We start from the raw sequence: 10,805 nt of genomic DNA on the forward strand, positions 1-10,805 counted from the left end.
TTTATAAAAAAATAAATATTGCTTTACCATAGGACATTATATAGCAATTTACATTACACTTTAATGCAAAATATATATACAGCTTATTAAATAAAGAATAATACATATATGTATATACGCGCATGTACGCGCGGATGTGTGCGGTATCATGATAAAAATTTGATATATAAAACTTGCATAATGATTAGGAAATCAGGAAGAGTCTTCATCCTCATCTTCGATAAGAACATCTTCCCGATGTCGTTTCGGATTCCATCGACGCCAGAGTAATTCTCTTACTGTGAATTCTGAAAGTATTTCCGGACTAGTAGCACTGATATCCCGAGGTACCGATGATGGCCATAAAACTTGCGCGAAGAGTATTTCCTATTATTCACACACATAAAGATAAGAAAATTACATACTCCGTGCTAAATGCAAAAGATATAAGTATCTCTCTAAACTTATCATACATATTGTATTTAATAGAATGTATATTTACCTTAGCAGCGTTTTCGGAGAGCCTCTCATATCCATATAAATTGGTCCACGTCATAGTTCGCGAGGACATCGTTGAATCGATAATTAAAGAATCTGCATCTACTACTTCAACTATAACATTGTAAGAAGCATGATAAAAGGGTGGTCCCTCTTTATAAAGCACTGAAACATTTACGAAACATTTTGAGTAAAAAAATAATATAAAGAAAACAAAAATATTTTCAAAATTATTAAAAAAAATTAAAAATTAATATTCATATAAAAAAATATCTGTATAACAAAAGCAAAATATTTAATTGTATGTATATTTTTAAAGAACAAATTATAAAACAAATACTCACAAAAATCACCACCATATTTTACACCGGGCTTGATTATCCAACCTTTACTCCTATAATAATGATAAACTATATATTTCTGTAAAAAATCTGGTTTTTCTTTGCAAAAGTATAACCATGCACTATTAATATTCAACAAACTGCCATCAAAGTGAACCACTTGCAGACAACCTAATCCAAAAAGAAGAAAAAAAGTCTCTTCAAAGGTGAGATGTAGAGCTTCTCGAATAGGAAAACCTTCGTTTTCAATTCTCGGCTTAATATTTTTCAAATAATTTTCGGTGTCCGAATCGCTATCTGGCAGTACTAACAACTTTCCATGTTGATTTTCATTCTCATTTTCACAATCGCTTTTAAAATCGTAATTATTCAATTCCTGATATTGTTCTTCCTCTTCTTCTGAATTGTTCATATCATCGTAAGCATTTGATGAACTTTCAGTGTTATCACATTGTTGTTTCGTGTCCCTATTGATAATAATGCATATATCATCTTCCTCTGCAGAATCTAAAGTAACTTCATCAATTTTTATATTCTTTGTGTCGGTCTCGTTTCTCTGCTTATTTCCATTTTCAATGGAATTTGATGGAATTTCAACGACATCGCCAATGTTTTCTTCATCGTTATTCGTAACGTTTTCTTCTTCGGATTGTGCAATTGCTTTAACGTCTGGGATTAACAATATAAATTTTCAGTATATTTAATATCATCTTATGTTTTCTATCTTATTTAAAATTTTGGGACACAATCTTTATATATTAATATTTACAAAAAGATATAAATTATATAATTCAATGTATTTTTATTGCACACCTTTGTAGTTACTAGAGTTCAATTCTTTGACTTCCTCAAGCCATTTCTGTCTGCGAACCCATTGTCTGTTCCGAATAACAGGTGGTGCTTCATATCTTCTTTTGCCAAACGATGGATAACTACGTGATAGTGATCCTTTGCCAAAAAATCCCTGCATATAGAAATGTTTATTCTGTTGCTCATGGAAAATACTATATTCTAATAAAATTGATTCTTACCATAGAATGCACCGCAGCCATCTCATCAGGCTCAATTATGCAGGTTCCTACATCTGTGAGGTGTGCTGTATATATTGGCCAGTTCTGTGGTTCATTCAGTGGAATGGGGAATGGTAACTGTAATTTCAACTTTGTTCTTTTCTTCTTTGGCTCTCGTAAATTCATGTTTGAACTATGTACAAAGATAGAACAATATGAAATTTCAGAGATTAATATTTATTACATTTAAATAGATATTTAGATAAATTGTAAATTCTTTAATTATTAACAGTTATTAACAACAACAGTTAAAAAACAAAAATAAATAAAGCTGTCTGAAAAATCCATTTAAGCAAAATGTTAGAAATAATTGGAAATAATTTTTAATATCTAAACTGAAAGAATAATTCAGATTTTAAAATTTAATAAATTTCAATACTAAAATAATTTTTTCTTTATATAAATAATAATTGTGCAGGGAAAAATTATAGAAATTACATTTCAATTTGTTGAAATTTTATTAAATTTTAACTATAAAATCTAACCTATAAAGATAGAAACTACTAACTTGGCTGATACAGTTACTTTATGTAAAATTTTGAACATATATTTTTAAATCTAATATAAAACAAGAAAAATTAATTATTATGTTCATATTATTCATTATTATACGTTATTAAAAACTATTTACCTCTTTAAATGTGATAATTGATAATCGGATCGAATCAGGAATGGGTTTAGAGGTTAAGTTATAATAAACAGAAATCGCATATAATCTTTATGTATGTGTGTATGTGTGTGTGTGTGTGTGTGTGTGTGTATATGTATATAAAGTGTAATGAAACTTTTATTCAATTTAGCCCTTTCATGTAATACAGAGATAAACAACCAGTATAAAAATCAGTATGCAAAACTTGTTAAAAACGAATTTAAAACGCGAAAAATAAATCTGAATTAATCTTTCAAATTTTTGAATCTCAAAAAATAAACTGAATTCATTGATTCTTTCATTCATGTACGTCTCAGTTTTTCGAAATATCGTTTAAGAATTTTTCGTCTTAAAAAAGGATTCATTTTGCAGCGATCTCCAGCATTTCCGATACATCGACTATCTTCTCCCGTAACTTTTTTCGCTGTTTGCCGCGCTCTAATTCGACGCGATCGATCTTCTGCCAGTCTTCATAAGATACAACTTGGATCCCTTTAAAATCTAAAATCTCGCGCAGGCCATCCGAGCCCGCTCTATTTTCGTCTGATGACGCTAATTCATTGCATATCAATCTACCGACTTGGAATGCGTTCGTCATGGTCGAAAGGATGACACCGATTGGACCAGTCTCTGCCCATCCGGCGCAATAGAGATTTCCGTCAACCTTACCGTTTGTATTTTCTACGCATGCTTTCTTTACATTAAACGGAATCGAGCTGTCTATTTGAAGAGACTTAAAACCGATACTGCGCACAGCAAGACCGCACGGGATCTCCTCGAATTCGCCGGTCGCTTCGGCTACTGTATTTTGAATTGTTTCTCCTCGTAAACGATTTATGGAAAATTTGATACTCTTCAAATTATTGTTGCCATGAAACTCGACGGGACTGCGTAAAAAGATTGGGTGCAGCTCTTTAGTATACACCGAATTGCTTGTCGATTCTGTTAAAGATTTCAACATTAGTTCTGTCAATCGTCTTCGTGGTCTAGCCAAAGTCGGTACTATTTCCCGCACATTTGCGAAATCTTCTTCTCGCCAGAAAGTTTTGCAATTCTCTAACTTGATAATTTCGCGCAATTCTGCAGTTGTGAACGCGGCTTGCAAAGGTCCTCTTCGCCCAACCATGGATACTCTTTTTACTTTACTGTTACATAGATTTTCCAGGGCATACGATGTGATATCGGTTTCCTGAAACAATCGTATCAATTTCGCAAACAATAAAATTGGAAAATCTTTTTAGATATATAAGTCAATTTTTAAAGCTTTCTTCATAATTTGTCGATATATAAAAAATTTCTAATTTAAAAAAAATCGATCCTTATGTAAGAAATAAAGTGTTACCTTCAGTTTATCGATCGGTGACAAGAGAATCCTCGAAATATCTATAGCAACATTGCCTTGACCTAGGACAACTATTTCTTCTACATCTAAATTAATGTTCAAGTCCTTATCATCCGGAACTCCATTATACCAACCAACGAAACGCCGGCCTGATATTACATTATTCAAGTTTTCACCGGGTATATTAAGCAATCGGTCTTCTTGAGCACCATAAGTCTGGAATAAATAACCATTAATTAAACAAAATTTATCATTAATCAATAATTAGATACACAATAAGTTTATATGTTTAATAATATTTAAAGGTAATATAATATAAAGCAATTTATATCAAGTTAATTTAAAGTTAAGAATTTAAAAAATAAAAATGTTAATCATGTCTTAAAAGTATTAAATCATAATATAACTGATTCTGAATATTAAATACATACTAATAACACTGCATCATAAAACTCTCGCAGCTGATCAACAGCAATGTCCGTGCCAACATTAACATTGCCTAGAAACTTAACACGTGGGTTAATTGCGGTTTTGTGAAATGTATTAATGACGTTTTTCACTTCCGGATGATCCGGAGCAACTCCATAACGCACCAAACCAAAGGGAACTGGCAGTTTCTCCAAAATATCAATTCTCACATTGCTTAAATCCTATCAATTAATTTCATATGTTATCTAAATTTTCTTATATTCCTCATAAGAAATTTATATTAATTCATATTAATTATTTAATAACCGATTATTATGCATGCAAATTACTTATAATACAATAGCACATACATTTTTTTCAAAGAAATTAATAAAATATTATTATTAATTATAATTAATTTATCGTTATTACCTTCAATATTTGTTGTGCCGCGTAAAAGCCTGCCGGACCTGCGCCGACAATACATACTTTCGGTATATGTTGTCCACTGGATAGAAAGCGAATGCTATTCTTGAAAAGATGGTGTTTCATATCTACAATGTTGGTTTAAAACGTAACACAGAGTTTTTACACTGTTATGATACTGTTCCGATGTTGAGTCGATCGAAGTCGTTGAATCCTTATGTGACGCTGTTCTTTGTAAATGTCCTTGCTTAGAGTAACAGAATCTCAGTTTTCACTTTATGCATTAAACATGATTCCAAAATATTGGTCCACTACTTACAAAATAAGCATATCCCACAAATGTCTTGGGCCTGAAAATATTTATTAGATTGTGTTATTTATTTGCTGTTTGATCAAATTATCATTATGTAAAATTGAAAAATAAAAATTAAAAACAGAAATAATATTATTGCAATAGATAAAAGCAAAAAAATTTTTGTCGTTCCTATATAGATTTATGCTAATTATCTAAAGGTATATTATATATTTTTACATATTCGTAAAATATAAAATAGTAATATTTTTTCAGTTTGATTTACAAACAAAAAAAAAAAAAAACAGAAAAACGAGATAATTTAAAATTATCTAAAAATACAAGTAAAATTTATATAGTTTTGTTTTTAAACAAAAATATTTATTTAGCTCTTTAGTTTCCAATAATTACAGCACAAATATATAATTACCATTTTCGTTTTATGTGTTATCTTCTCATGCATGCAGTGAATTTCCCATTTGATTTTAATATATTGCGTATCTTACAAAGCTCTGTATACATAGATTAATTCATAAATCACGTATTTATAGGATAATATTTACAGATTCACATTTATCACAAGCCAGGATTGTAATTTACAAAATTGTAAATAGAAATAATTATAATTATAATTATTTCTATTTATAATTTTATATAAAATCGTTGTCAAATATCCAATTCCACATTGTTACAGCTTTTTGTCAATTATTGTATGTATAACGTGACGAGCATACATTTTGATCATCAATTGATTAAGTTGCATCATCACAGGAAACTGGTCACATTCTAGAAAGAAAATCTGTTGTCAAAAATCTATATAAGGCAATAGGTGCATTTTTTGACAATTAAGATATCTGTAATCTGACGAATGAATTTTTGTCAGATTAGAAATACCTAATATTTTAATGGAGAACTATGATTAAATATTAAATCCAAATTTATTATATATACATGTATATCAATTTTTTAAATAAAATTGTTATAGATTAAGCAGAGAAAAAAAAATCATTTATTATATTAATTTGCAACGAGAAATATTGTTTTGTTCGTCACAAAATGTGTCTGCAATTAACAAATATTTTGTATAAAATTTAACGAGGATATATTAATATAAAATGCTGTCATAATTAATATCTTCACTTATGCATTCGTGAAATCTGATCTTACCGTATAAAACCGTTATTGGTATTATTGACCAAATTGCCATATTTTCATTGCGTGCATTATGCGATGCAATCAGAATTTCACGCAAATAATTCAACAATTTCTCGTTGCGCTGATAAGTCTCCAATTTAATGCGATAGCCTTCGTTATCGTGAACTTCTACGATGATCTTATTAAAAAAATTTCCCAAGAGAAACAAAAGACCAACATTCAATTGCGTCAATAAAGAGTAACCGATAAGAATAAGTGTTTGCTCAGAGTGGAGCTTTTTTAATCGATCATAGATTTTGGTGATTGTTTGATGACTGTCGTAATCCTGAACGAATTGGAAACTTAATATCTCGTGAGACGGATCGATTTGCTGTGTGAACTCTCTTGTAATTTCTGTTAATGGAAAGCGGATGATCTTGTAGGGCATATCTTGTAGTATGTTATCAATATTGTTTAATATTTGCTGAATTCTCGAGTCGCAAAAGCGCGAACTGCATACTTTGTTAAACGATTTTCCCGTTTGTATTTCTAAAGATTCTGGTAACTCCCGCAGGTACCACTATAAAAGTAAAATGATCATATTGTAAACATATCCATTATTTTTTTCTTAAGCAATAAAAAAAATAAATTTATCTCTCAAACTGCAAACTGCAATAATATAAGTTTTTATAAAATAAATTATTTTACAATAAATATTACTATAAAATAAAAATATCTTTCCCATCATTATACTTTTATTATTTTATTAATCTAACTTTTGGGAGTAAGCATGGCACAGTAGACAGCGGTCTAGTATTGGTCGAGTATGCTAAAGATCCCAAATTCGAGTTCTGGTAGGATCAAAATATTTTCATAAGCTCTTGTGTTTCCTCTCGACGGTCTGGCAAACCACGAGAATATTTTTGCCCACAGAATCTCCTCAAAAGTTAGAAGTAGTATACTATATGCCTGTACATCACAGGCATATTGAGAGTCAGGTAGAACTCGAAATTCTTTAAGTTATGGTAAAAATTATGGTTTTTTTCTAAATGTATAAAAATCGCGATTTAGAAACACATTTGAAAAATTTGCTTACAACAAAAGATTTTTCTGACGGGGATTCGAACTCTTTCGCTTCATTCCATATCTGCAACAAACGCTTTTGCGGTTCTTGTCTCTTGGAACGGTCATTGTAAGAATTGGTATGCAGTTTTCTATTCATAAAATGACTATTGTTCCTTTCGATTATCTCGCGGCCAACTATCTCGTTCGCGGGATCCATTTTTTCCAATTTGCAGTCTTTGAGATATTTCATACTGATCATTTGTTTAATGTACAAGAGCTCAGAAAGAATATCTCTGTACTCTTTCGTATTCTTTCGAAATGTATTTATATTATCCTGTATGACCTGACACTGGTGGAGCTTGAAGAATTCGCTACACTTCTCGATTCTCTTCAAAAAAGCGTTCGGGATATCTCGCAAGCTGAACATCGCTTTCGCAGGCGGCGCATTGCCGTAGTAACGTCTAAAGATATGCAAATACGGCGCTACAAAATTTTTACCCTTGAAATTTATACAAACGACGTACATCTCCGAGTTTCCTGCTTTGCTAGACGCCGGCTTCGTTATTTTGATTTCGTGAAAGACGCAAGACAGCAGATACATCAGACACACAGATTGGTGCTCGAACAGAGTGAAAAGCTTCAGTAGAAAATTACCGCCTTTCTGCAAGAGATGCAGACAAGCCACCGTCTCGCAAAAGTGTAATTGTGCTACGACGCTCTCCTGCTCTGCCGGCACGTTTGTGCAGTCTATACTGCCGTCCGCAGTGACTAGAAGAATCCGACCGCCGTCGAGAGACTCGGACCTTTCCACCAGAGCGTCTAGGTTTCTCAGGTCCATGATATCGCCTGTATTGTCGGCGCCAAAACACCAGTGCTTTAGAGTGTGCCTGATAAATCTGTCATCCGCGACCATACTGTCATACGAATTTCCTTCGCAATGCGGATTCAAGGTGGTCGCCAGCCAATTCCATTGGACATCGGGCGCGTTCGTCTTCAGCCAATGGTTCAAGGCGGTCACGAAGGCACCCGGCGCTTCACAGAGGTGTACGGATCTGAAATTCTTACCGTCTATCTCACGACAGATCTCATTTAATGGTACCAGAGGAAAATTGCTAGCAATCTCGTAGAATTTGCACCAGGCTTGAGTTACAAGTTCCGCCTGGATCTTTTCTTTCACTGCCTTCACGATGTAGCCCGCTTTGTTCATCTGATTCGTGTGCTGCTGCCACTTGTTGAGATTGAAGTTGTTCAGGAGACTCTTCACCTCGTTCAAGTCGCTTTTCAATGTTTGCAATTTCTCCAATTGCCATGGCGGCTCTTCAAACATGGATTGCGGATCAGGTAGCACATACGTCTCTGCGTTTCGTTGCACGTCTGAGATTGCAAAATGCTTCTCGAACAATGTTGCCATGTTATATGTGAATTTAGTGTGACTATTCTTACTGAACGTATTATCTTGCAATTGCTTTTGTTTCTTCATGAAGAAACTGTTCTCTTCATTTTCTATTATAAAATATAAAATTAATTCAAAATAGCAGAAATTACTTTTGTCTTTGCATTAGTTCTTATAATTCAATTTGGTATTCTTTTCGTTATTATCCCTTGCTCTTTATCTCGTATCGTGCCTGAAAGTTGTAGTTGTCCCTTGTCAAGATATAAAATATATTTTGTTACATGTCATACACGTTACTACAAAAAACAATTTTTTGTGATATCAAATATTAAGCTTGTTAATATAAAATAATACTTTATAATCGCAGGAACTGATTTACATAGGAATAGCTCTCATGATCAGACTTGTATAAAATATATAACAGAAATGTACAACAATAAAACACAAAATCCACAAAGCTGTGAAAGTATATGATACAATATAATTCACTCTTTGCAGTCCTTCATAAAAATTATCCTTCATAAAAAAGCAAAGATCTCTTTTACATAACACAAGTGAATTTAACATCAATGAAAAAAATTTTATCATTTAGATAAATTGTTGGAGATCCAAATTTACTGATTATAATCACACACCGATTAAAATTCTTGAAAAAACGATAAATTATTGGGAAGCATGTTCAAGTTTAGTCTGATATAGGACTGCAAAGGATTAATGATAAGATATTAGTAATTAAAATAAATTAATGTATATTTAATAGTGTATTATTTTCTCAGATATACCCTTCACAATCTTACTGCTTAAAATTAAAGATATCCCCAACAATATCTCCTTACAAAGGAATTTGTCATTGGAATTGGAATTTAATTTTTTTTTTAAAAGATCTCATTAGGAACTGAATAATGTTAGGTTAAATAAATGTTAGTAAATGATTTCTAATGCAGATTAAATGTAATGATTCCAAGAATTATCTGATTAAACATAATATCAATTAAACTTTGTTAGTGACTATTACAAAATCGTCTCTCACAGTCAAGTCTCTTTACAGCTGAAGCATCAAGTTCGCCATTTTTTTTATTGGCAAATATTTTTTTTAAAAAAGAAACATTTTCATGACTCGATCTAATAGATCTAATAGATGTTTTCAACCTATTTGTTAGATTATATAGCAAGAAAATCTTTTATCCTGGAGCTCGCTTTCGATTTGAAGGTTAGTTTGCAAAGTGCGCACTGGCACTATTGTGATCGAGCAAAAAAAAGGAAGGAAAAAAAAAAGAATCGCACCTTGTTCTCTCAGGAAAAAGCTCGCGTTGTCATTAAAATCAGCTATATTTTTTCAGCTGCATTTCGACGATATTATCACAAGTCTGCTTTTATCTGATATTTTTTTCACAACATATACCACTGTATACTACATTCGCGTATTTCTATGAGCAATATATCAACGAAGAAACTAAATGTGGAATCATTCCCCTCTCTTTCTCTCTTACATGCCACGTAGATAGCACACTTGCGATTTTATTGTTTTTTTTTTTTTTTTTTAATTGAACTTCTTATCATTCGTCTTTCCTTCTTTTCTCTCCACCGTGGAGAGAAGGAGACGAAAAACTAAACACGTGTGAAAGGTTCAGTTAAAAAGAGCAGGCTTTTAACCGAAAATTATACTGGCAGCGCCATCTCACGATTCCATTCGTCTCATCTCACGTCAATCTGATCTTCGGTATATATTAGGGAATTGTTCGGTACATACAGATTCCGATCGAAATTATTTCATTTTTCTAGAAAACATAATGAAAATCTAGAAAATAATTGAACAATAATAATAATGACAATGATTGTTTTTTGATATTTTCATAAAATGTTTTACGAAATTTTAAGATCTTTCAGTATAGTTTAATACACGTATTTATAAGTAATAATTTGTACTTTATTTTTAACATGTAAAAATTTTTTTTAAACATTACAAAGCGCGCGCCATTTATTGTTTAACATTATATATTTTTATATAAAATGTTTATATCACATACTGTATAATTTCACAACTAAAACTTCACACAAGTATTAATATTAACATTTGAACAGTTATGTCATACGAAGTGAGCAAAGTGAAAGAATAATTAACATCGTAGAAAAGTGTCAACAATTTTACACGACTTTTTTATAAATGGAATTTAATATAAAATTAACTCTTAATATATTCACAACATA

The 10,805-nt window shown here is 31.5% G+C and overlaps 3 protein-coding genes across 10 annotated transcripts; all 3 read right to left on the reverse strand.

Moving 5' to 3' along the window:
* Positions 1-36: 36 nt before the first annotated feature.
* On the reverse strand, positions 37-2,650 carry Tsen2 (tRNA splicing endonuclease subunit 2). Of its 2 annotated transcripts, none has more exons than XM_011648701.3 (6): positions 2,520-2,650; positions 1,850-2,021; positions 1,632-1,782; positions 822-1,487; positions 482-591; positions 37-366 (listed from the first exon to the last, which is right to left on the reverse strand). In XM_011648701.3, the coding sequence occupies exons 2-6, from the start codon at positions 2,012-2,014 to the stop codon at positions 193-195; spliced, it is 1,266 nt and encodes a 421-aa protein (XP_011647003.2). In that variant the 5' UTR covers positions 2,015-2,021; positions 2,520-2,650; the 3' UTR covers positions 37-192. The 2 variants fall into 2 exon arrangements, with proteins under 2 accessions (XP_011647003.2, XP_011647002.2); XM_011648700.3 differs by having other exon boundaries at positions 482-642.
* Positions 2,651-2,657: 7 nt separating this feature from the next.
* Positions 2,658-4,861, reverse strand: dare (NADPH:adrenodoxin oxidoreductase, mitochondrial). The gene is made up of 4 exons (XM_089083605.1): positions 4,720-4,861; positions 4,311-4,529; positions 3,880-4,095; positions 2,658-3,726 (listed from the first exon to the last, which is right to left on the reverse strand). Exons 1-4 carry the CDS (start codon positions 4,837-4,839, stop codon positions 2,899-2,901), a joined length of 1,383 nt encoding a protein of 460 aa, XP_088939731.1. The 5' UTR covers positions 4,840-4,861; the 3' UTR covers positions 2,658-2,898.
* aft (cap methyltransferase 2) lies at positions 4,851-10,542 on the reverse strand. Of its 7 annotated transcripts, XM_089083603.1 has the most exons (7): positions 9,882-10,542; positions 7,236-8,829; positions 6,173-6,719; positions 5,740-5,791; positions 5,436-5,517; positions 5,033-5,063; positions 4,851-4,956 (listed from the first exon to the last, which is right to left on the reverse strand). In XM_089083603.1, the coding sequence occupies exons 2-5, from the start codon at positions 8,682-8,684 to the stop codon at positions 5,508-5,510; spliced, it is 2,058 nt and encodes a 685-aa protein (XP_088939729.1). In that variant the 5' UTR covers positions 8,685-8,829; positions 9,882-10,542; the 3' UTR covers positions 4,851-4,956; positions 5,033-5,063; positions 5,436-5,507. The 7 variants fall into 7 exon arrangements, with proteins under 7 accessions (XP_088939729.1, XP_011647008.2, XP_011647009.2 ...); XM_011648706.3 differs by having other exon boundaries at positions 5,436-5,791; positions 9,882-10,540; XM_011648707.2 differs by having other exon boundaries at positions 4,922-5,063.
* Positions 10,543-10,805: the final 263 nt, after the last annotated feature.

Source organism: Pogonomyrmex barbatus, unplaced genomic scaffold, assembly GCF_055798465.1.
Source record: "Pogonomyrmex barbatus isolate J1 unplaced genomic scaffold, ASM5579846v1 scaffold7, whole genome shotgun sequence".
Classification (NCBI taxonomy): Eukaryota; Metazoa; Arthropoda; class Insecta; order Hymenoptera; family Formicidae; genus Pogonomyrmex; species Pogonomyrmex barbatus.